The sequence below is a fragment of the Lagopus muta genome, chromosome 3, assembly GCF_023343835.1.
Source record: "Lagopus muta isolate bLagMut1 chromosome 3, bLagMut1 primary, whole genome shotgun sequence".
NCBI classification, from domain to species: domain Eukaryota; kingdom Metazoa; phylum Chordata; class Aves; order Galliformes; family Phasianidae; genus Lagopus; species Lagopus muta.
In genome coordinates, this window is record NC_064435.1 from 52,290,640 (window position 1) to 52,315,633 (window position 24,994).

Here is a 24,994-nt window from a genome sequence, read left to right on the forward strand (position 1 = left end):
ATTGCTTAAAATAGTGATGGTAGGAAAAAATCAACAAATGACATCAAACCAACAAAAGCTTCCAGTTCTTTTTATTTGTTTACTAGCTTTTTATTTCCTCTTGGGAAACACTGCAGCCAGATTTTCAGGCTGTCCTCTGCACTTACGGGAACCTGGAAGGATTAGCTTTTAAATGGAAGCCAAGTTTCTCAAGAAGAAACATGACTCCAGGAACTGGGGACTTACAAGAAAAAGTGCAAATGTCAGAGTATTAGAGATGGCTTCCTTGATGCCCAGCTTTCCCACAAGCCAGGACAGCCACGGTCCTTGACAAAGCAACAAGAAGGCGCACAGATGCCACTGGAAGCCATTTTGAAAGCCCTGGAGGGCAAACGTGGGGCACACTGTGTGTTATCAGGCCTGCTAACTCAGGCATGAGGCTTCAAGGGGCAGCACGTAGCAATGGGGCTGCGTCGTTCCGATCTGTCTCTGCTTTCTGGAAAGCAGCACGGGGCGTGATCTGAGAAACCAAGGGTGGAGCCGCGGCGCTTGCGTGAGCAGCCTCAGCAGGACCGGGCCTGACCCTCTTCCCGCTGAAATCAATGGGCACCTCGCCAGTCCCACCAGCAGGACCAGGATCCGTGCCAGCAGGGAAAGGGAAGCCAACTGGTGAGGCTCCTTCTGCGGCCTGTTCAAGGAGAAACGTTTTTTTTAAAAAAATACAGTAGCACAAGTAGGTGAAAAGAAGTTGACGCCATTAATACAGATGCTTCCACTCATACCCACAGGGAGGTGTCTTTGTAGGCAGTGTGTCTATAGTTCTGGCCCCTGCTGCTCCACGAGTACAGGAGGCTTGGTGGCTGGCTTTGCTCTCCAGGAGAGGAGTTGGTGCGGGTGTTGAGGCTGTGGGACATGAGGGATTGGAGGACGGGACATCTGGCCACCAGCAGCTCTGTGGCAGGCTTGCCATGAGGGCAAGGAACACGCTGTTCTCAATAGGAGACAGCTGAGAAAGCCCTTCCTTAGAAAAAACGTGGAAATCCCATCCTAATGACCCAGATCTTCCAAAGCTTTTCCTAACTTTTCTTCCTTTCATTAGTGCTAATCTTATTTCTTAATACCAATTTTCTTTCCCCTGAGGAATTTAGTAGGTAATGGCGTCTTTACCTTTTTCTCTCCCACAGTGAAGTTTTTGAGGAGATTTCTTCATTTCTGAAGAGGGCTTTCTGGATTGTTTGTTTAAGTAGAAGTAGGTCAACTATTTTGTAACTGCATTTTTTGCCTTTAAAAGCAAATCACATTAAAAGTGATCCTTCATATTTCTCAGTGTATGTGCCAGCTATGTGTAATTTTAGCTTGTGATAGTGGTGATGGGTCATTTTGGACAAGGGAAAGAAAAACCCTCTGAAATCAGTGGTGGGAGCAGAGTAGGAAAATAGCAAAAGCACATGGAATTATTTCCTAAAAAATTTAGTGTTCCAGTGGGATTTTGGGAACCCTACGTGTAGGACAGTTACAGCTCCGAACTACTGTTTTAAAATCTGCTTACCTTATTCAAGGGCTGCAAGCACAGCTGTTAAAGTAGTAGGATGTCCGAAAACACATTCTTGTTATGTTACCTGGAGAGTTCTTCAGGTACCAATCTGCTCGTATTAATCACATCCACACCATTAAAGCAAACTCAAAAGTAAAATTTAAGGGCTTGGTATTACTCAGGCCATAAAGCTGTATGATTTACTGATAAAATTTTGCCTCATTCCTCCAGCACTGTTAATTTTTGTTAATCTTGAGTGTCACAAGGTGTTTTTCGAAAATTGACTGCAATGACAATGTTGAACATCTTGAAAGAGAAGTCTCATTTGTAAAGGGAAGATGATCGGTGACTTTTTTGCTATACATCTAAAAATTGCTCAGTGTATATTTCATAGAATAGAATCATTCATTCATCACTCCCCTGCAGTGAACCACACCACAGCTAATCAGGTTGCCCAGGGCCTTATCCAGCCTCTCCTTGAACTAACCTCTCCAGCCTTTCCAATCTCATTGGGGAGATTCTTTCAACTTGTATGCAAAAATTCTCTTACTTGGTGACTGCATCTTAGGCTGCGCTGGAAAATGTTGGTACGACAGTGAGGGTTATGCGCAAATCACTCTCCTAAAACATACAGCTGTGCCAGTGAAAGTGGATGGCAGATGTAATGATTTTAAAACTTTTCTTTTGCTGGTGTAGCTTATTACTTTCAAGAAACAGGTCTGAACTATACTGTCTGAAGAACTCTGCACTCATATAGGCAGCGTAGGAGTAAGAGACAATTCCTGCACAACTTTATGAACCCTTTTTATGAGCTCTCATGCTAGGAGAGGTATTTCCAGTTGCCAAGCTGGCTTGTTTACAGAAACCCTTGCCAGCCTTACTTCGACCCAAGCAATACCAATTCAACGTCTTTTTAGAAATAGATTTATTTAAATTAGCGTATTTCCTTCCTTGTCCTGATGAGTTAAAGAGCATTTCTTAAAACCAGTGCAACCAGCAGAATATAAATTGCAACTCGGTCTGGATTTGGTGCCTTTGGGCCCTGTGTTGAATGGGGTTCTTCAGCCTGAAGGACCTCATGGTTTGGTTTTGCCAAGGGCTGAGCCAGGTTGTGTGTAGTGGTGCAGCAGGCAGCATACAAGTAAAAATGACTTATGTAGTGTCTTAAGTGCTGCTGAAGTGATCTGAGAAAATTCAGAAAACTGTCACGTGCTGAATGCCTAGAGCTCTCCTCTGTTTCATTTGGTGCTCACTGCACTTTCTTCTGCCCCACACCATGACTGGCACGTCAGAAATGCAGGATGAGCAGTACCAGCACTGTTAAACCCAAAGGGTTGATACAGTTTTGTTTTTTCTGACCCTGCAGCTTTGAGGTGCTGTGGTGCACGGCATGCAGAGCAACTGTGGTCCTTATGCTCTCCCTTCCTTGCACCCAGTGACCTCAGTGAGCTAGCAATGTGAAGGAAAATGGCACAACATTTCCCAATTCCCCTTTCAGTTTTCAGAATAATTTTTAGGATCTTTTCCTTTTTTGTGGCATAGAGGTGATCATCCACATGGATTTACTGAGTGTGGTAAAGGGGAGTTACAAAGGAGGCATCTCCTGCCTTTTTGTCACTGTGCTGGCACCTTTTATGTTCCCAGTGCTGTGGTGCCTCTCCAATTTCCTGTCTCTAGTTGCCAGACGATGGGAGTGAGACAGTCAGCAGTGCTTTACTGGGAATGGAGCCAAAGAAGACAAGCAAAAGACGTGAGCAAAATTCTTTCCTTGGGTGAAGCTCTGTTCTGGGGTCTTAGGTTATTGGCTTGGAATGACTGACCCAAGTCTTTCTAGCAAGGTGGGTCTTGTAAACTAGAATCCCTCCTGCCTCTTCTTTTATACTATTCTATTCCAGCAGTGTTGCCATTTGAGCTAGGTTTAGATTCTGTAAAGTCTGCGGGGCTGTTAAGAAAACCTTGATACTCCTACCTTTCTGTCCTCATGCTCCACCGTGCACTTAGATTTCCCATTTTATTTGCCAACTCATTCTGAGACTAAACTCAATATAAAGCCTCACTCTGCTCCATGTGAACACTCTGATCCTGCAGGAGAAAATTCTGCAATGCAATCTGAATTGGTGACAGGAATTCAAAGACACTCAGCAACTCAGCATAGTGTGGAAACTATGAAAATCTGGAATTGATAGCACTGACTTAGCAGAAACCACCCAGGGTTCTCTGTCTCTGAACCCTTGTGTAAGTTGGAAACACACACCGTGGCATAGGTATTGCTCAGTGTCTCTGTGACAGAATTTCGTTTTTTTTTCTTAATAGAATTGATCTGTTTTATGATCTAGCATAATTTGCTAGAGGGAAAGCCAGTTGTGCTGCCTGATGGTTTTGAAACTCCTTCGAAGACCAGCAGCTACTGCAGTGAGCTTCTTTCTAGCTAATGTGCCTCAGGCAGACAGCTGTGTTATCCACTCCTATCCTGGAGGTTTTTTCCAGATCCTCCTGCCCATTCCCTACAAGTTTTCCTTACTTGCTGATGCTCTCGATGGCCCTTTCCTGATGACTGGAAGACTGTTACCAGATCTCTCCTCTCAGATCCACAGGAGTAGTAGCAAAACCCAGGCCACTTACAGGGACTGTTCTTTCTTTTGTGATCTGACTGAAACCAGGATTTTGAGTACTGAACATCAGTTAATGTTCTTTTTTAATGGCATGGGAAAGCTAATAAATTCATAGTAAGCCTTTATGCTCATATGATCCAAGATGGACAGAATCATGGGTCTTTGTGCATCTGTTTGGAATAGCACTTCTAGGCTGTAACGTGTTTTATTCCTTTTGCTCCAGAAAGTATGTTTTCTTTGCTTTACTTTGAGACCTCACTTGGAAAAAGATTTATCCCAGTTTAACAAAAATCCATGATCTGAAGGCAGCTATATGTTTGATTATGTCCTAGTGTTTATAGTGTGATCAGTTTTTATTTTAGACAGGACTTTCTTGTGGTAGGATGCATGCCTTGAGGCTGCAGTCTTTGCAAAGCTGGGAATTAAGAAGTCCTACAGAGGTTGTACAAATAAGTCTCCTCCTTTTGCTTCCACTGGTGAATTGCTTGCACCTCCTCAAAGGAACCCTGCTGAGGAAAGTCTTAAGAAAAGAGAAGCAGCTTGCTGCTTGCATTCTATCAAGTTGTCACACTCCTTCTATATGTACACGCTGCTGTACACTGGTTGCAAATTACAACAGTAAAATGCATCCAAAGCTCTGGACGCCCTTTCTCTTATATGTCTTCGCTCATTAGTATGGCTGGAAGGCTTTTGTCTTACAGTAGTGTATCTCTTCCATTGGTACTGCATTATTATTCCTGTCCCTTTGATAGCCTTGGCTGCTAATACATTTCTGCTGGAGAAGAAAGTGAAGGAGTGGAGAAGGAGTGAATTGGATATCCAGAAATGTGAGTAATCTCAGACTTGGAGTCGTGCAGCATCACTTGAAGCATTTTCACCAAGAGCTGGGCTCAGTGCTCTGCAGTCTTTGGAAGGAAGCTGGAAATGCTTTGCTGGCTGGGAATGTGGAAATCCACCACAGCATTCTCTTTCTAGTACTGGATAAGAGCGTCCCCGTTAAAATGAAGAAGTTTTCACTAGTCCTCATTTACCTCATGTTTGCAATGTTAACCCTGTGGGAGTGGAAATCAAGGTCATTCTTTACCTGGTTGTAAATGGGAAGGTTTTAGGCAATTTCAGTCATGTGGTTTGTGAGGCTCAGTGCATCCATGGCATAGGTCTCTCTGCATGCTAACGTGTAACTGCCCAGCTCCTGCATTGCACTGGAGTGAGTTTCTTTCTATTCCATATCTGAGATAGGAGATAGGATAACATGAAAGCTGTGGCTCACAAGGAGTGATTTGTTGAGTTTCTTCTATGTGGTTTGCTCCACCAAGTTAGTGAGGTTCCTGCTTTATAATGAAGGTACAGCATAAGCCTACACTGGCATGATCTAGCTACCTTCCTACATGCTTGCTTTCATCCAACTTGCACTGTATGAGGAAAGACTTGGCATTGTCTTTCTGCCTTACCAAATCTCCTATTAGTCATGTCTTTGGGAGATGGTGGCAGTTCTTCACCTCCCACGCTAAGCCTGGATACAGTCTTTTACCGGGCTCAGTGTGGATTAAAAGAAAATAATAATTCCTAGTTCTCAGACTTCTTTATCTGTAAATGGAAATAATTCATAAATATTACAGCTTTGTTTGTCTGATGAGAATGGTAGCCTGGGCTACCGTTTTGCTTCCCTTCCCCCTCTTGCTGTTGCAGTAGGGTGAATTGCACCATTTTTAATAAGATTAGAGCTATTTGCATTTTAAGGTGTTCAGGGTATTAGCTGGCGGTGTGTCAGTTTAGTCTGTCTGAGCTGGCTTTGGTCACCTCCCATAAAGGTTAGAGAGTTCAGAAATACTGTGCCTTGTTGAACTGAGAGTCTAGACATGTCTGGAGAGATCCTTAGTTTTCAGGGTTTGTCTAAGCTTTGTTTCAATAGGGGTGTGAAAGCTGCAAAAAATGACAAGCTAACACAAAGGTTTGAAAGTCATTTGAGTACTGTGTGGGTGAGAAATGCCTGTATCTGTACTCTTTGTCAAGGAACAGTAAAAGGGCGCTCATTGCAAAGAAAAAAAAGGCACTGTCAAGCAAATAAAAGGCCTTTTATTTGTGTGTAGAAATGGAGAAGGAGTTTGGGTTTGCTCTGAGATTTACTGTAGAAACTGAGGTGTGCCATTCAAACTTGTGCGTGCCAGGCTGTACTCCTCTCAGCCTGGTATGTGCAGCCTTCCCTGGATGGGAGCCAGGTGACAGCGTTTCCTAAGGCTTCGGGAGTGAACAAAAGGAGCAATAAATACGCTAAGTATTACTCCCGCAGGACTGCACACTTTGCCACTTCTGGAGGCCCAGCTGGTGGTGGTGGCTGTGCGCTCCTTGCAGTTGGAGCCACCCCTCCATCCCCACTGTGCACGTTCCCTGTGTCACCTCCTTACTCTGTTCTGGCCAAGAAGGCTTTCTCTGAACACTCCTGGTTTTCTGCCTTGGGAAAGCCTGTTCCAGGGAGCCTGTTTTGTTCTTTGAGGGTGAAAGAAAAGTCCGTCATCCAAGAACATGTCTTCCTGGGGAAGAAAGAAAATGCAATACTGCTTAAATGATAATAACTGTCTTTTGAAATCCTAGAGAGGTCTTAACAGAAATTCAGCAATTGCCTGGCCTTGGCAGATGCCACTGTGTATTGTGTGCTATCTCTAAGTGTCCCTGAGTGCTGGAGTCACTGCTTGTGCTGGAGAGGTTCCCTAAAGCAGTGGTTGAGGATAGAGTGCTCGGAATATGCCATGGAGATCATTGGTGCAATCATGGACAAAACGTCAGACTCACACGCTGTTTTTTCCCTCAGATCTTTGCAATTTCTTAACTGATGAAATAACCTGGGAAAAGGACAAAAGAACAGTAACACGAGGAGAATATTCCTGTTGAGATTTCCTCCCGTGGAGAGGAATTGATGCAGAACAATAGCTATTTGCTTTTGCAAGTTTCTAGGGGCAAATTATATTCTTGACCACTCTTCAGTTCTCATGGAAGCTAGAGTGCTTTAAAGCCCTGATTCCTGGAGCTGTATAACAAAGAATGTCAAGTTTCATTAAAAAATCACAACAAAGCATGTTTCTAGCTTTCCTGACTGTGGTCTAAATCTTTATGGTTAGGCTGTAGTAAACTGAAATGTTTCCGAACAGCAGAAAACAACAAAAACACTGGATTTGTTTGGTCGCAGGATTAATTTCAAGTGAGCAATACTAGAACTGCCAAACCCTTACGATCAGTAATGCACTTGAAGGATTTAACTGCCTCAGCAGTTACGGGTAATTTGAAGTAAATATGGAGAAAGAGGAGAGCCACTTTATTTCCTTAGTTATTTAGGCACCATTGGTGATATATTTGTGGGTTTGTATATTTAATACGGGCTTTGATGTTTTCCCTTATGCATCCTTTTATTACATAAATAATGTCCTTGTTTCTTAGTGTTTGTTGTTAGTGTGTGCAAATACATTCATCTTTTGTTTCACCCTTCCCTAGTGACCTGTTACACTTAGTTATAGGATATGCAGAAAGGAAATAATTAGTCTAGCTTTGATCTGCCCTTGAAATAGCGCTCTTCTTTTAAACCACTGTAGGAGAGGAACAATAAGTTTGTTTTTGCTCTCCTCAGCAACAAAGCACAAAGTGAATCTTGTCTTGTAAATTATTGTCTTACAATAGCCTCAAGAGCCACTTCTTAACAAATGAGTTCCATATAAAGGCTTTTTTTTCCAATGCAGGGATGCTGCAGGTAGGGCAGTAGTGCCGGAAGCACCTGAGCTGTTAGAGCCAGAGCAGCCCGTTATGTCACTGCATCCAAGCACCTGTTTGGGTGCATGCTTCATCTCACCTATTTGCTGATCTGCAGTCTCTCATTTTAACTTGTTTTTGTTTTGGTATTTTTTTAGATTGGACCTTAGTTTGTCTTTGATTAATTTCTGCTGCCACTGTGGCTTTTTTCTCTTTTTTTTTTTTGCCTTTTTTTTTGGCATTCTGCTTGGCACTGCAAGAGCAAATTATTAAAGGTTCCCTGCTCCAAGGAGCTGTGAAAAAAAAAATTCTGCCAGAAGTTATATGAATTTGAGCTGTGAAATTTTCAAACCGGTGTTGGAAAACAAGGTGTAGTTTTCTGTTCCTGGTCATCATAGCCTGAAAGGAAAGCAGAGTTTGGGGGATGGAACAAAATTTTAGCAGCTTTGTTGTTTTCCAGCTGTTGGTAGTGAAGACGTGTGTGTTAAGGCTGTTCTGTGCTTGCAACTACACTGTTTGTTTGTCCATCTTATTCATTTTTTTTTAGTTAAGTTGAACGTTTCAGCTTTCATTTCTGTTTTTTTTAAGCCTTTAATTTGTAGTAGGAAACAGCTTTGTTTGTGGTACTATCTGAGCCTTGTTTTCCTTCTTTCTTTCACTGCTCAGAAGAAGAGAGCCCAAAGCATCTGCAGTGCAGAAAATGTACTGGATGTTCATTTCTCCTGCTAGCCCCTTTAGTCTGGCTGCATGTTTACTGCCTATGGCCTGGTGGGAGTTTGTCCTACAAGAGCAAGCTGTCTTGGTGATTCACACTAGATGGTACCTGATACATGGGAAATAATATTTGCTGTCAAAATGGTAAAAAGCCTTCCTTCAGGGTTTGTCTGGGTTTTTATCAGCTAGGCAGCTGAAGAGCTGAGAGTACCCAGAATTCTATGCAGTGGATGTGAGCATTCTGTTCCTCTCGTTTCATAAGAAATTCATCTTTTTTTGTTGTAGCTCCAGACCTTCTGATTGTGCATGTAAGGACTGTCTTTTTTTAGTTACATGTTGCCCAGGTCACTGGAGCTGTGATTCTGGACTGGGAGCTTCGTGTTTCCATAGCACAAATAGTAAGAATGAATTAGTTTTACCATTATGTCTTTCAACAAGCATGGACGAAATCTGAAACTGAGGTCTTGTAGTTCTTCATAATTAATGATCCCACTGTATAGTCTGTATTATTTGTTGTTATGATGATTTGGGTTATCTGTTACTGTTATTTAGGGATGGTTTCCAGCCCAGTTCAAGTATTTTTGTTCCTGTAGCAATGGGCTGTGTGTATTCCCTGCCAAAGCCATCGTGCTCTGTTGCTTTAAGGTGCCCAGAGCTAATGCAGTAGTATATAAAAGTATCTTTACACACTTCACACTATTATGATGCTAAATTATTTAGGGTTTTGAAAAGGCATTTAGTTCTCTGCTGAAAGATGATTCAGATGAGTGGTGGTTATTATTCAATGTATATTTGTCCATAAATGCATATAAAAGGTGGAAATGTTAATTTTAGTTTCACTGAATCTACCAGGCTGGAAACTAAATGCAAATTTGAGTATGTATCTCTCTGTTGTGTTTTGCCTCTAGCAGCTTTTAGAATCACAAATGCACATTTTTAATGACTAAATGCAACATTAACAGTGAGCCATTCTGCCCTAGTTGTTTCATTAGAGAATGGACTTGCTAGAGACTGCTTTTAAAGTAGACATGTCTGTCTAATCAAGGAATTTAGAAAAACGAAAAAAGAATATTAAAAATAATATTAAAGAGAAAAGGAGGTTATTTGTTTCTGCTTAAGCTTTTGAATGCTAGCTGGAACGTGAAGCAAAAGGAAGAGGTATGAAGTATGGCAATGTGAAACAAGGTTTTCTCCAGAAACTCCTATTTCCATTACATCCTGCCTCGGTTGCACATGAGGCTGTCGCAGCCCTGCGGCTGGGATCCAGCACTGGCATTGCAATGGAGAGCCATATACGTTCTCTGTAGGTTTGTGTGGAAATACTGACAGAGATGGAAGACTATAAAGGAGTAAAGGCAAACCATCAGGTTATTATATCTTTTTCCAAGTGTTTAGGTAAAACACTGCTGCATTTTAGGAAGTAAAGAGTGAAACTAAATCATTTTGAAAAGCTAATGTAGCCTTCCCTTCCTTTTTGCATCTTGCTTTCTGGCACTGATACTCCCTTAGCACAGGTGTTGCTCTGTTACGTGTCCTGGGTGGAGAGCATGGCAATGGCTGCCCTGTATTCCTCCTTCACAGCTGTGATTTGGGGGTGGCCTGTGCCTCGGTGCTGGGACTGCCTGCAGCTGAGGTGCCCATGGGTGAGCAGCTTGCCTAGCTCAGTGGGACATTGTGCCCTATAGCTCAGAGCAGTTTGCATACAGCATGTCACTCCTATGTAAAGAGTCCGATGTCCACCTGAATGAGGTCTGACTGCTTTTTAAGGAGAAATGGAATTGGACCCTAGTTGAGAGGCCAAATTGTATGAGGAGCAACTGAGGTCCTTGGGTTCTCTCAGCACAGAGCAGAGGAGCTGAGGGGAGGCCTGATGGCAGCTGCAGCTCCTCACAGGGAGCGGAGGGCAGCGCTGAGCTCTGCTGTGTGTGACAGCAACAGGGCCCGAGGGAACGGCATGGAGCTGTGTGAGGGGAGGGCAGCTGGGGGTGAGGGACAGGGGCTGCAGCACAGGGCGGTGGGCATGGAACGGGCTGCACAGGGCTGTGGGCACGGCCCTGAGTGCTGGAGTTCAAGGAGTGTTTGGACTCCACTCTCAGACCCAGGGTTTGAATGTTGAGTGGTCTGTATGGGGCTGGAAGTTGGACTCAATGATCCCTGTGGATCCCCTCCAGCTCAGGGTATTCTGTAATGCTGAGTCCAGCCAGCAGATAACACATGGCACCAGTTCCTGGCCACTTGCACTTCCCTTTTCTTTCCTAGCAACATGAAGTAGATCATTTTATTCTGCTAGTTCCTCATTCCCCACATGATTACAAACAAACAAACAAACAAAGAAATGCTGCAAAGTTCACGTGAAAAAGGCAGAGCAGTTCCCCTCCTTGTGTGCCTGAGCACTCCATGCGGTAGCTGTGGTGAGGCGAGGCAGGAGAGGCTGCAGCCCCATGTCCTCTCTGTGCCAGCAGGCTGAGAAGGCTCTGGGAAGGTGGCTTCATGCCGAGGTCATGTCAGGCACCACGTGTACTCTGTCACCAAGTTTTAACTCGTTCATGTGAGGAAGGAAACAGCACTACAGGGGGAGATGACCTTTTCAGAGAATGAATGTCCTATGTCCTTGAGGCTGCCAGGCCTAAAATTAGCCACAGGTCAGGCTTTGTTTCATATGCTCTCAGCTGCCCTCCTCAGCGGGCATGGTAGGCACTGTGGCCTGGGAGTGGGCTTCTCGTGACTGCGTGTGTGTCACTCTGTCATGGGACAGGGATGGTCAGGTGGTGCAGCAGGGCTGTAGGAAGGGATAAACTGTTAGGGGTGGGCAGATGAGGTGTTAGGGGCAGACATTATGCTGGCAGTCCATTTACACTACCAAATTTACCCTGTTAGGGCTGTTTTGGGTGTCCCAGCATTAGAAGCTTGTGGTGGGTTTGCAATTCTATGTAAATACAGTTTGATTCTCATGTAAGGGTACTGAAATCAAGTAGTGCCACTGTAGAGCCACTGCTGTTTTGGATGGTGTATTAAGCAGACATGCCATGTGCTTACTCTGTGAGCTGTCTTCATCTTACCCAGCCTCCCTCAGCACCCCATATCTACATCGAGCAGTGTAAAAGCCTACATAGTGGCAGGGGGAGAGTGTCAGGTAAGCCTGAACCACCACGCTTTGGACCTTTCTGTGAGCTGCTGTGCCACAGCATGCTGAGAAGGTAGAATTCGGGTTTTTGTTTCATTCCTCCCTGTCTGTCCTTTTGTTTCTTGCAGCCACTCTGGGAAGGCAGAGGTTTTGTAGCTCCCCCCATTAATCCCTTCTGACCAGGCTGCAATTCCAGCTGAGTGGTACCTATATTAGAGAGAGGGAGTGCCACAGAGTGTAATGCTGCACTAAGGGTTTTACACTTGTCGTCTGGCTTGCTGCATAGTCAGGATAAGTCGTAACAGTTTCTCCAAATCCCTGTGAGGTTTTTTTTCTTCCAAATGAAGTGATTAGCTTCTGCTGTAAACTTCCCCTTGTCTCGGGCATCCAAGCCTTGTGCTGAGCTTGACAGCATTCAAGATCTCCTGCCCACATAGACTATTAGGTTCTGCTTATCCTTCGTTTCCACTGCCTGGTGAAATATTAGATAACGGGGAAGAAGCTTATCTTACATGCGTCTGAACTGACAAATATGGCAGCCTTTCAGTAAAAAGGCTAATGCAGACGAGGCCTTTTTCCTGGCTAGAATAAGAATGAGGTCGGTTCTTGTCTTCTGCCATTGACAATGGTCAGATGCGTGCAGCGTGATTTCCATAGCATCCAGACAGTCAGAGTACCTAATATCTACCTGTCTAGTCAATACATCAGCTGTGCCAGAGCACAGGGCTGAAGTTTGTCATTGAAGCTCATTTCTAATGCATCACAAATGGATCTTCCACTGGTACTCCAGGGTAAACATTGTAAGCTGCACAAATTTATTTACCAGCAATGACAAATAACTCTGTCAGTCACTTTTGTTTTGTTCCCTAAATAAGACATTCTCTGTAAATGCCTTTATGGATTTAATTTTTGCAGCTTTAAGCAGCAGAGGGAGGGGCAAGGGGGCATTTCTTACTGTTTGAACAATACTGTTAGGTTAATATTAATGTTTATTTCCCTCTGTGTTACTGCACATGAAAAATCAGTGTAATAATCTTCAGAGGGACCATTTCAGGATTTAACAACTGGAGGGCAGCAGCTGAGAAACAGTGTCCTGATGACAGCAGCATAGAGTGGAATTTGCTTTAAAAGCAGAGCTGAATAACAGTTTCATATTGTGGTGGGTGCTACCTGGAGGAGGAAAAGAGGGAAGGAGATGGCTGCTGCCTGCAGAGTGCTGAGCAAGCCCTGCTACTCGTTGCAGAAGTTTCTTGGATCGCCTCAGGCACGGAGCCATGCTTGAAGTTTAGCACTTCCATTTTGAGCAGGAATACTCACCACTATAGTGTGGTGTAGTTCTGCATTACATTCATGTAGATATTTTGGGAAATTGTTTTCCCAGTCGTAAATCCTGAACTATACGTTTGCTATCAGATTCTCAGTCACCAGCTAAAAAACAGAATGTCTGACAGCCCATAAAGCTGGGGATCTGGTGGGAGAAACTGGTAGCCTTTTTAGAAAAGAAGGAATGGAAGTTAATGCCTGGCTTGCTGCAGTACAGCAAAATACAAATGTGCTCTGAATGGAGGAAGTGGAAAGAGTTGTTAGTTGAGCAAGCCAGACGCACCTAGACAGCATCCTGAGCCGCTGCCAACACACACTGGGTTTCTGGACCTTTTCCAAGCTTTGTTCCTGAAAATAAATTGTTCAAGATGGGAAACTTTGAAAATTGCATTGACCAGTGAGCCGTGTGGGTGTTGGGTTTGCGAGCGCAGATGGAGACAACTCGGGCTTTGGATCAGGGCTAGGGGCTCAGGGAGAAAGAGTGGTGATCAAAGTTTAGCCTGCATTTTGTTCATTTGCAGAAGGTGGTCTGCAATTTTTTGTTTGGTTTCTTCCTTACAAATGGGATTAATTCTGTCCTTGGAAACTGAGTAAGGACCGTAGGTTGGATCATTTTGTTTAGCCGTTGACTTGCTTTGTAGCTGCAGTTCAGTTTCCTTCCATATAAAATCTTTTCCACATCTACTTCACAGGAGGAGCACGTGAAGAAATTAAGTAACATCTCTAAACTGTTCTAAATATGTAAAACAATGGATATATGCTAACTAAAGCATTATTTATTCAATGCTTTGATAACCATGTTGCAAAACAAATGAGGAGGTGGGGATATCTTTTGGAACAGAATATACTGCGTTGCCTGCCTTGATCTGCATTAGACATCTGCACTGTGAAGTACAAGCAATGCTGAAAGATGCACTGAGAAAACAAATGGGTTACAGCAGTGTTGTGTTAGAAATGGCAAAATGTGTAGGCAACAGAGTACAAAAGCTACTTCACTCACAGGCAGAGTTGTAAAGTATTAACTGAAGAAATACAACAAAAAAAGATAAAATGTGAACATTTTGGAAACTGGGACTCATAGTTCTTTATGCAGTGGAAATTCACGCTGCTAAAAAAAAATAAAGAACAACTTTTTTTTAAGCAGAAAAGCAGACCTTCAAAGTTCTGAGATTTAACACTCAGAATGACAACTCTTGACTCTAAAAGTAAAAAAAAACAAAGCAAAATGAAAAAAAAAAAAAAAAAAACCCACCTTCTTGGATATTTTTAGAGGCATTCAGGTTGAAGCTGGCTTTGAGGAAGACACTTAGAATGAACAAAAAGTCCTGGACTGGGATTTGAGAGCAACAAATCTAAGAGGATACAAAGAAAAAGTTCCCTGGCCCTTTTAATTTCAAAATGTCTAAGCAGCCTGCTCCAAAACAGATAGACTTAGGCTGGGAGCCAATTTGGACTGAGTGACAGATTCATGCTCCTCGTATGCACAGTCGTGGCTTGAGCAATCCCCTTCTTACCGTCTTCTGTGTGTAAAACAGAAACTAGATGTGTCGACGGCAAGGTGAAGGTATTTGATGTGGCTAAAAAAACAGGATGAGTGCTGCAGTGGGTGTGCCTTTTCTAATTAATTTAGCAAAACTGCAAATACAATGACACACAGCTTCCAAGTCAGGAAGTATGGCTGTTGAGGCAGCAGCAGCAGCCCAGCCTTGCTGTGCTTGCTCAGTGCTGGATGGCCATGTCTCTCCACCTCACTGCCATGGGCAGAGCTTGATGGTTCCCGTGAGACCCTTGTCATGTTCCAGTGGCAGCAAGGGGAGCACATTCCCAGGGAAGCTCTTGCTGTATGGTGTAAAGTTGTGATTGTGGATAATTACAAGTTTTGCGCCACACTGGGTTGAGACGACATCACCAGGAGAATTGGCTGCTGGGCAGTACTGATGTTTTTAGGACATGGTTTCTCCTGAGTATGCAGCGATATGTTAAGCAGTGGAAGAGGATGCTGATGTCATTCTGCTGAATTCATGTACTTTGCTCTTCTGATCAAGCTTAGCAGACACACTTCCATTTGTTTTAATTATTTTATCTCCAGGTCTGATTTCAAAACAGGTTCACACATGGGTGAAATTCTGGTTGAGAAGTCGCTCTCCTCCAGGTGACGGGGGCTCAGCACCCGTTGGGACACAGCCTGCCACCCTGGTACAGCTCCTCATGCTGAGCTGCTGACCTGGGAGCAGGTAACCATCTGCTGTAGGCCCCAAAAAGCTACCCAGAGTGAGAAACAGCAGTGACTTATACAGTAATATATGTGACCTGTAAAAGCAGCCATTTAGGGAGGCTGAGTTGCTGTGGGTAGGTGGCCAGCACACACCTCAGGTACCAGACATGTCCTAGATCCTGCATCGCATGCACACCACCGCACAGTCTCACCAGTTGTTTGTTGGGGACTTCTGAGTGGCCAGAGGGCCACTCAGAGCTGTTACACAGGTAAGGATCCTGGGTGCCATGAAATCCTGGAAAAATCCCCTCAGCACTTTTGGTAAATGTGCAGCTGGGATTTGCTGTTGTGACAGCACATCCGTAGTGCTGTAAGAATAGCCTGCCTACTGGCATGTGGACCGGCCCCTCATTCCCTTGTTGGTGGGTGAGCCGTCTAGGCTGTTCAGAGAGCTCACAAATGAGTCAAGTTTGTCGTGGTGACAGGGCATCGCACATGAAGGCCATGTGGGTTTTAATTACAAATGACCACATTAGCAAGTGTGAAGCATCAGTAGTTTTGCTACCCAAACTGGGGCCAAGAGTTGGTTAGAAGTGAGTACTGGTGAATGTGCTTTATAGCCCCTTCCCACTCCATGTGTTCACATCCATACACACTGCATTTTTTGCAACCATGCAAACAAATATTTACTGTCAAAACTTCAACAAGGAAATGCATGCAGAAAGTTTCATCCTGCCTAAGCGGGTTGTAATGGAATCCCATGAGTGGACTACACCGAAACGCTGCTGGTGAGTCACAACAGTGTCAGATGTACAGTTGTACTAAGTGGGAACATGCGATGAAGTCGTTTGAAATGCAGCCTCCCATCCAAAAATACCAGCCAACCAAATGTGAGACGCATTAGCTGTCAGTTCCCAGTGTGTCTGATGAGATTTCAAGCAAAATTTTTTTTTTTTCTTTTTTTTCTTTTTTTTTTCTGTTACATTTGGAAACATACTTTTGCAGCTGTTTGGGGCCTGCCATTTTTTCTTTGGAAAAGGGCACCTGTCCCTCTGCTGCCGGACAGATTTTGAAAATGCACCTTCGTGATTTTGGAGCTTCCACCTTCAGAAGTGGCCGAGCAGTCCCAGCTTCACATGGTGCCATGCTTGGTGAGGCCATGCTCTGTGGCAGTGCTGCCCTGCGACCAGAGGGGACTGGCACAGGCAGCCAGGTGTGAGGTGCCACTGGTTCTGCTGGAAGCAAGAGTACAGTGACTGCCTTGGGTGGGCCTGGTTGCGTTTTGCATAAAGGAGATTGGATTCCTGTTTTGTATCAGGTTGCTAGCATGCCGTCCATCAAGTGTTGTTAGGAAATCAGGTTTTAGAAGCTACACCAGTTTTGACATGCTGCTTTAACATCCTTCTGCCTGCAGTAGGGCAAGACATCGAAATCTGATGTTGTCATCACACTGAGTTGTGAAGCATTCTCTCTCTCTCTATCTCTCTCTCTCTTTTTTGCTTTCTCTCTCTTGCACTCTGTCATATGGAAACCAGATCAAGATTATGAAATTATTGCCCACAAACTGTGATCTTCTTTCTTTTTTGTGGTGGGAACTGACAAGCCAGTGACGGAGTGGTGCTGTTGGGACTAGCTGTTCACGTTGCACACATTTGTATGTATTGGGAAGCGCCGAGCTTGGCGTGCTTCTCGGTTGGCACACAGGCTGGTGAAACGTCAGATTTTTAATCGTGATAAAGTTCACGAAAGAAGAAATTATGGCAGATGTTTCCTTTTGTCAGAGATGAACTGAATCATTAAAATGGGCTGTGATGGGCTGTGATGTACTACAAACGAGTCAGAGTAAACACCGTCTCTGTGAACATGTCAAAAGGCTGAAGAATGCAGACCATCCACGTACTGTTAGAAACCATGTGGTCTGAATGCTGTATTACCAAGCTTTTCTCCTTAAATGCAGAGCATGAATCTTATGAATTTTTATTGCCTTTATACGGAATGAAAAGATAACATACTCTGCGTTGGTAAAAATAGCTTCTGCAGCACAGTTGTCATTTTGCTGGGTGTTTACCCAAAGGTGTACTTTTCACAAGTAGCGGTGAGGGATGCAATTCCCATTGAGCATTGAGCTTGCTCTCTTAATTCCCTCTTTTCTCTATGATGTTTTGTTGGAAAACGCTGCTGATTGCTGAGAAATGCCTGTGATGGCACATTAAAACGCACAACCAAGAGCAGCGAACACACAGATATTCTAGCTATGCTTCCTGGCTGCTGCCAATCGGATATGGATATCCTGCAGAAAGCATCACAAGCTGTGGGATTCTCTGTGGGCTTTCTCTCCATCTCCTGTCTCACACATTCTGTGACATCTGCAGTCTCGCCCAGGCCATTAGTCAGAAGAGTGGTGCAGTATGAGGAACTGCCCAGTACTTCCCCATGAGCTGAATGCATGATATCTGCAGTTGTCCTCACTCTTGCTGGCCTAGGAAGACTTGACTATATCTGGATCTTATTCTCAGTGTTGTCAGTTCTCAAGATTGTAAACTTGTAAATGGAGGGGCTTCCTTAAATCTGCAGCTGCTGGAATCGAAGCAGTTCGCAAATATCTCCATTTTAATTCAGAAGTCAAAGATACACTTTGTGGGATCTAAGATCTAAGATCTAAGATGGGATCTAAGAATGTCCCAAAGTGCTGTTTTATGCCCTTCTTCTGATATGAGGAGCCAACAGAGTTGGACAGAAAGTATTTCTTTATATCATGAAATAGGTTGTAAGCAGTAGCAAATACAAATCATCACACATGCTCACTGTCTCAGTCCCCCATCTTTTTTCTGGGGGGTGCACTGCAAGCAAGGTGAATGTGTTTTTGCTGACCAGTTTAAATACTCTTAAACTGTGACCCCTAATCCAGACTGAATACATGGACTTACTAAGGGAAAACATGTATGTGTGTCCATGTAATTTGATTTAAGCAAGGCTGCAGGAGCCAGAAGGAAGGAACTTAGTGAAACAATCACACAGGTTTCAGTGCTGACAGTTGTTAATGGCAAAGCACCTGTAGTTATTGCACCACGGAAATTGGTGGATATGCAGTGTGCTTTTTTAATTTGCATAAGTTTTTACACTTCTCTTGCACCATAGGACCTTAATCCATCATGAAACCTCGTTAGAAGCTGCGCCATTGTATCCTGAGGCAGATGGCAAAATCTGTGAGTCACTGATTTGCGATCAAGGAAGGAAACTGAGTCTACAATTCTGAGGAAAGAAGCTCCCCATTTGGGATTCATTTACACAGCTCCTTTTTAAAAAAATCATTAGTGCTATAAACTGTCCTTTATTGTTAAGAGAAGGAATTTAACAATGCAAATAAAACAAAATACTGTGGCAGAGCAATTTTATGCTTGATTGTAATGTTTAATGGCATGTTCTCCTAAAGAGATTTTCTCATCCTTCAGACCTATCGTGTGTGACTCACTTGATTTCCAATGGTCTGAACACCCCCGATTTTATTCCTGGGGTTGTTTTCTCTATAGCAGTTTCTGTAAACGTGCTGCAGCATAGGGTTATCCAGGGCTAATATCCCTTGTGATTATACATCCAGACAGCATGTATGTAAATGCTGCAAGACAAATTATGAGTTAACCATAGGATAAAAGAGTGAGAAGAAAACTCCTTCATTTTACTCTAGATCCATTTTTCAGTATCAGTGTATTTGCAGGCTGGAACTAAATGATCTTTAAGGTCCCTCTGAATCCCAGCCATTCTGTGATTCTAGGGTTCTGTTCCCTTACTCACTTTTAAATGCTAATGCTAGCTTACATTGGCATTGCATTTTAAAAAATGAACATTCTTTTTTTGCTAGCACTGGCCTCAAAGGGTGCATTACATTGCTTTTCTCCCTCAGGTTTGATTCCACGTTTTACATGTTCCTCTCTTTATTCTTTCAGGTACTAGACTGCAATGTCAGTGAGGCAGAGTTTCCTATCTCTAAGCCAGCTGATTGTATTAATGTCAGAAATAAAATACAGCTCATCACATTCTGCTTGTATTTTCTGTACCCCGTTGTAATCCTTGCTCAGTTTTCCCTTCTTGTGTTAGTTCTGTATTTTGCCCTTAGGTTTTTGTTGTTTTGTTGCGGTGGTGGCGGTGATGTTTTTTTAAGATCCAAACTCTGGGTTTTCTTGTGCTCTTACAAAGGTTTCTGCACTGTCCAGGTTTTTAAGTCTATCCTTACACCTTAGGAAGCACTGAAATACTATGTTAGTCTGTTCCCCATTGTTTTCTTTTCCTGGCTGCCTGGGAGTTCGATGGCAATTGGGATTTATGGACTGAATAATCCACCTGGCAGGAGACATTCTAACCCTGAAAAGCGTGCTTTGGTGGAAGAATGAACGCTCCTTTTTGTGTGTAAAATACCGCTAATAGCTTATTTAGCAACCTATATTTCTACAACAGGACTTTCTGTTTTGTGCTGGAGGTGGATTCTTGCATATGCATGCATTCTAGCACCCATGCTAATTCTGTCTCTACTTTAACTTTCATCTGTTCCTATGGTAGGATAACGCATGGTGTGATCTCTCAGCTTTTTTAATGTGATCCTTAGTGCATCTCTTCTAGCTCCTGTTTGAATGAGCTAAAAAACATGAAGTAGTGGAGGATGACTCTTTCCTGTAATTGCTGGAAATTGTGTGGAAACATCCGCTGAGACTGCGGAGCTCAGTAAGGTACTCCATTGCAGCTGCAAGTGGAATAACTTGCAATAATCATGGAATTACTTGCCTGAAAACTTCCCAGTAAGTTTTCTCTTACCTACATGGCTCATTATTACAACCTATGGTTAGATTGGAGCTCAAAATAAGTAAAACTTATGAAATACTATCAAAATGAAGGATGTAAGGGATTGCAGTGTTCTCAGCAGGGCCTCCAGCACAAGATGGATGTGGAGCTGTTGGAGCACATCCAGAGGAGGGCACCAAGATGCTGGAGCACCTCTCCTGTGAGGGCAGGCTGAGAGAGCTGGGCTTGTTCAGCCTGGGGAAGGCTGCAGGGAGATCTCATTGCGACCTTTCAGTACTTCAGGGGACCTTACAAACAGGAAGAGGATCAATTTTTTTATGCAGTCTGGTAGTGATAGGACAAGTAGGAATGGATTTAGACTAAGAGAGGGGAAATTTAGGTTAGATGTTAGGGAGAAATTTTTCACTTAGTGGGCGGTGAGGTGCTGGCACAGATGCCCAGAGAAGCTGTGGTGCCCATCCCTGGAGGTGCTCAAGGCCAGGTTGGATGGGGCCCTGGGCAGCTGAGCTGCTGGGGGGCAGCCCTGCTTATGGCAGGGGTTGGAACTGGTATGATTCTGTGATTTCCTGACAGTTTAATGTCAGTGATTAAAAGAAGAGGAAATCGCTGTACACTGGTGTTCAATGTAATGGGTACTTATATGGAAATTTGGTTTTCAGCAACTCACCTTTGTCCCTTTTGGGATGTTTCCATGGTCTGAGCAGCCTGTGCCGATCATCTTCCCCTGTGCCCAGAGCTTCCTGTTCCTTGTTCTAGGAAATTCCATCCCTTCTTTCCAGCAGTGGTATGGGAGCCAATCACCAGCAGTGCAGTCTCCAGGCTAACTAGGGCTGGGGTAAGATCAGCATGGCAGCATTTAACCTCCCTGGAGGAGACAGCTGTAAATTACCTGAGCTGAGACTGTGTGCGAGGACACATAAACCTGCAGTGGGTATAATTCATGAGCAGATTTTGTCACTCACCAGGATAAACAGAGCAAGGATAGTCAGAGCTGAAATGTGATTACTTTTCAAACAGCATGCTATAATTCTGTGTCCCAGACTGAACCCTCCATCCAGCACACAAAAACAAGCCACTGCATGGTGTGGCTACATGAACTGTGTGGGTTGTGTGGCTAACTGTGCACATCAAGGACTGCTGTGTTTTTGTGGGAAAAAAGATTTGGAGGCAGCTCTTTGACTGAGGATTGCAGAGGGTGATTTAAAAAAAAATAGAAGAAAAAAAGAAATCAATTTCACAATCCTTCCTATTAATGCATAATAAAAAACAGCTTTAACAGCAAGTTAATTTGGAGGACTTAAATGCTGTCCTCGTCTGCATTAAATCCCTCCACAAAACTTGCTGGTTTTGGCTTGTGTCGCTAATCTCCACGCTGTTCCCATCTGGTTGGATCCTTGCACCTAATCACATTAAACAAAACCACATAATGTATCTAGGTATGTATGTGCTGGCACATCGGTTACCTGCGTGCACTGCAAGTGGGAAAAGCCCTTGACGCTCCCCTGAGCCCCAGCCCCACGCCACCAGGCTTCCCCCGCAGGTTGCCCACAGGGGACAGCTGTGGGCAGGAGCAAACACCCCCTTATTTTCCAGTTTCAAAGCAATGCTTTTGGTCTTATTCTTCAGCAGCATTGGACGTTATAGTCATTCATGTCTGTTGAGAAGCAGAGGGGAAAAAAAGGGGGTAAAAGTGATAGTCAAATTGAGAAAACAGCGTCTTCCCAGTTTTGCTCAGCAGAGATTGTGTTTTCTTCCATTTCAGAGATTACCATCTTTAGTATGAGTAAAATAAAAAGGCAGGTCCTGTGGGTTGCAGAATTAGTTTGTTTCCACAGTCACTAGGAGACAGGTGACAGATCATTACAGCTAGCCTTAAAATATTGCACCTCTGTCTTACCCAGTTTAACCAGCCCTCAGCTTTCCCATTAAGGTGCTAGACTGGTGGTGGTTTGCAGAGAAGCACTGCGACTCAGTACGCCTGGGGAGTTCCAGCTGTTTCCCCAGTACAGTGGGTGATGGGGCGGGGTGGGACCTCTGCCACCAGGCAGGGAACCTGAGAAGGAAGCAAAGTCCCCGTTGGTGCTGACAGGGCAGCTTGGTGGGATACCTGGCACTTGTTCAGCACCAAAAGCCGAGCTGTCCAGCCCTATGCAGCAGGGATGTGGGAAGGTCTGTCTGCATGGCTGTGCTGAGCTGATGGGCAACTGACATGGGATGGTTTGTCCTCTTTCAGCTTGAGACCAAGTTGGTTTGGTTTCCTGAGTCCAATCCATATATCTGCAGCCATGGGGCGTGTGGGGCGCAGCACTATTGCCATGCAGGCCAGAGCGGTTCCTGGGGCTCACAGCATGGCAGCCATGCTGTGGTAGGGCATGGGGCTGCACAGCAGTCTGCTACCCAGCCCGGACATCAAGCGAGGGCTGAGCACCCTCCTGCCTACAGAAGTAATGGCTTAGGGGTGAAGCTGCCCCCCAGCTGCCGCCAGCAGAGGCAGCTCTGTGCTGGGGCCGAGGCAGGCAGAGGGGCTGAGAGTCATGCCAACAACACGTGAAATGAGACCAAAATCTGTGGTATTTTTCATTCCCCTCCCCCTCCTTTTTTTTTTTTCTTTTTTTTTTTTTCTTTTTTTTTTCCTTTTTTGACTTTTGCGTGTAGATGGTTTGAGGTTTTATGGATTATTTCTTATGGCGGTTCTCGTTTTGCAATATCACACCAGGATGCGTCTCCCTAATATCGCAAACCCCGCGTCTGTCCCCATAGCGTCGCATCATCCAGCGGCCGAGGTTCCGCGGCCCCTCTCATTCCGCGGCCGGAAAGGCGGGCGCCGGCGGTGAGCCGCCCTCGTCGTCCGCGCGGAGGGTAATGGCGGCTCAGCGCCGGGCGACCCCCCCCCCCCGGGGACGGGCGGCCCCCCAGGGCCCTCAGGGCCGCGGGCTCCCCCAGGCGAGCGGCGCGGGGCCGCCGCGGGGCGGGGGCGGAGGAGGAGGCGGGCGCGGAGGCGGGCGCGGAGCGGCGGCGCGGGGCGGCGGAGCGGCCGGGCGGGAGGAGGAGGGCGCGGAGGCTCCGCCGGGCGCCGGGCGGCCGCGGCTTAAAGAGCGGCGCGGCGCTGCGCGGTAAGGTCCGTCCGTCCGTCCTTCTGCGGCGCGATCCCCCGTGCGCGGCCCGCGCGAGGGTGGGGAGTGCGAGGCCGGGCGGGAGCAGCGGGGCCGGGAGCGCTGCGGATCGTTTCCCCGCGCTGTTTTTTTTTTTTTGTTGTTGTTGTTTTTTGTTGTTTTTTTTCTTCTTCCTTTCTTTTTTTCTTTTTTTTTTTTTCTTTTTTTTTTTTTTTTTCCCAATTATGATTTTTGCATCTGGTTTCAGCTAGAGCCTAGGAAGCGCGTTTAACCGGCTGAGACGGTTTGATCGTTAAGCGCGGTCGGGCTGAGGGCAGCCGCGTTCCGCCCGGTGTCTGCAGAGACAGACAGGCAGGCAGACAGACAGACAGACAGACAGCAGAGCAGCCGGGCGCAGCTCGGAGGCGGGCGGGCGATGCGGGGCGCGGAGGCCCTCCTTTCCCAGCGGACACAGTATGTCCAGGGAGCAGCTTAACAGTACCGCGGTGAAGGATGCACGGTTAAGAGACCTGTTGTTGGAACGAGGTACTCCCGCTTCGCTTGTCGTTCGTGGCCGCGCGGGCGTTGCTCCGGGAGCTCCCTCGGACGGGCAGTGCGGGGCAGGCAGTGCGGGACGCGGTGGAGGGCTCGCAGGGCACAGCCGGCTTTCAGAGGGTGGTTTCGGGCATCGAGCCGGGCATTCCCACTTGCACGGGCAGGGATAGGGCAATAAATGATTTCTTTTTTTTTGCGTATTTCTCTGTGAAGGTGTTTTCATTACATGTACGCTTGACTTTTTCGTGAGGAAAAGTATTATTCTGGAAAAAAAAAAAAAAAAAACAAACCAAAAACCAACAAAAACGTGGTATAAGTGCTGTTTGCTGCATGTGAAGCAGTGTGTCTGTCCGTGCATGGGGCGGATACCGGGAGGTGAAGATGTCCCGTTTCCCTATCCCCCTGCCCTCTCCCCCACTTTATTTATGGAAAAAGTCCATATTAGGACAAAGCCGTGCCGGGACGGCAGCGCGGGGGCTGCCACACGTCACCGGGGTCCCTCGCCCCCCGCACGTGTGCCAAGTGCGTGTGCCCAAACGCCGGGAGCCGTTCCCCTGTCGCGAGCGGTGCCAGCGAGCGCAGACGGCCTCAGCCCGTGCCTTTTGCTCTTTCCCTTTTCCTATTAATAACCCGCTGGTGAGCCCGAGGGGCAGGAGGAAGAGGAGGTTAAACGCCTCTTTCCTTCCTCTGGAACAGCAGCAGGATGCTTTGTGGTGTTCTAATGTCAGCGGCAGAAGGCTGAGCTTGGAAAATCCCATGTGCTCATGCGTGTGTGCCGCGATCCTATCGCATGGCCGCGTATAGTGTTTCAGCCTTGCACGTCCCGGCGATTCCCCCGCCCTCCCCGGAGGGAAGTGCGCACAGCCACAACCGCTGGTTCCCGAAGGAGAGGTGCCGTCCTCTGCCGCCGAAATGCCGGGGCCTCGTCCAGTGTAGAAGAGTGCCCTTGGCGGACAGAGAAGTGACGTGCCATTCCAGTGATCTCTGCATTCTAGGAAAGCCTAAATCAACATTGCCGGTTTTGTGTGGTGCCCTTTAGCAGCGCTCTCTCCGTTTCCAGACTAAAGCATTGCATGGACCAAAGTGGGGGAAAAGCCAAAAGACTTTGGGTCAAAGAAACCCTTTTGATGCACGGTAGCCACAGACTCTGAACTACAGCTGTGGCAAGCCTCTGTTGGGTGCTTCTCAGCATCAGTCCCCCTGGGCAGCAGTGCGCTCCTGGCTCTTTGGGTCTGGGGGTTGGTTGGCCACAGTAGTGAGACAGCCTCGGGTTTCCTCCAGCTCCACCACATGCGATGCTGTGTGTGCAAAAGA

The 24,994-nt window shown here is 45.6% G+C and overlaps 1 protein-coding gene across 7 annotated transcripts in view; it reads left to right on the forward strand.

Moving 5' to 3' along the window:
* Nucleotides 1-24,994, forward strand: part of LDLRAD4 (low density lipoprotein receptor class A domain containing 4) — a 270,903-nt gene that overhangs the window by 224,688 nt on the left and 21,221 nt on the right. Inside the window, exons 1-2 of one of the 7 annotated variants that reach the window (XM_048940855.1) lie at nt 23,061-23,151; nt 23,394-23,671. The exons of 4 other annotated variants lie outside the window; for them this stretch is intronic. In XM_048940855.1, coding sequence (XP_048796812.1) covers nt 23,602-23,671 — 70 coding nt within the window. In that variant the 5' untranslated portion in view covers nt 23,061-23,151; nt 23,394-23,601. Of the gene's footprint in view, nt 1-23,046; nt 23,152-23,393; nt 23,672-24,994 lie in introns of those variants that run through there. 2 more of the 7 variants (XM_048940857.1, XM_048940858.1) reach the window with 2 other exon arrangements.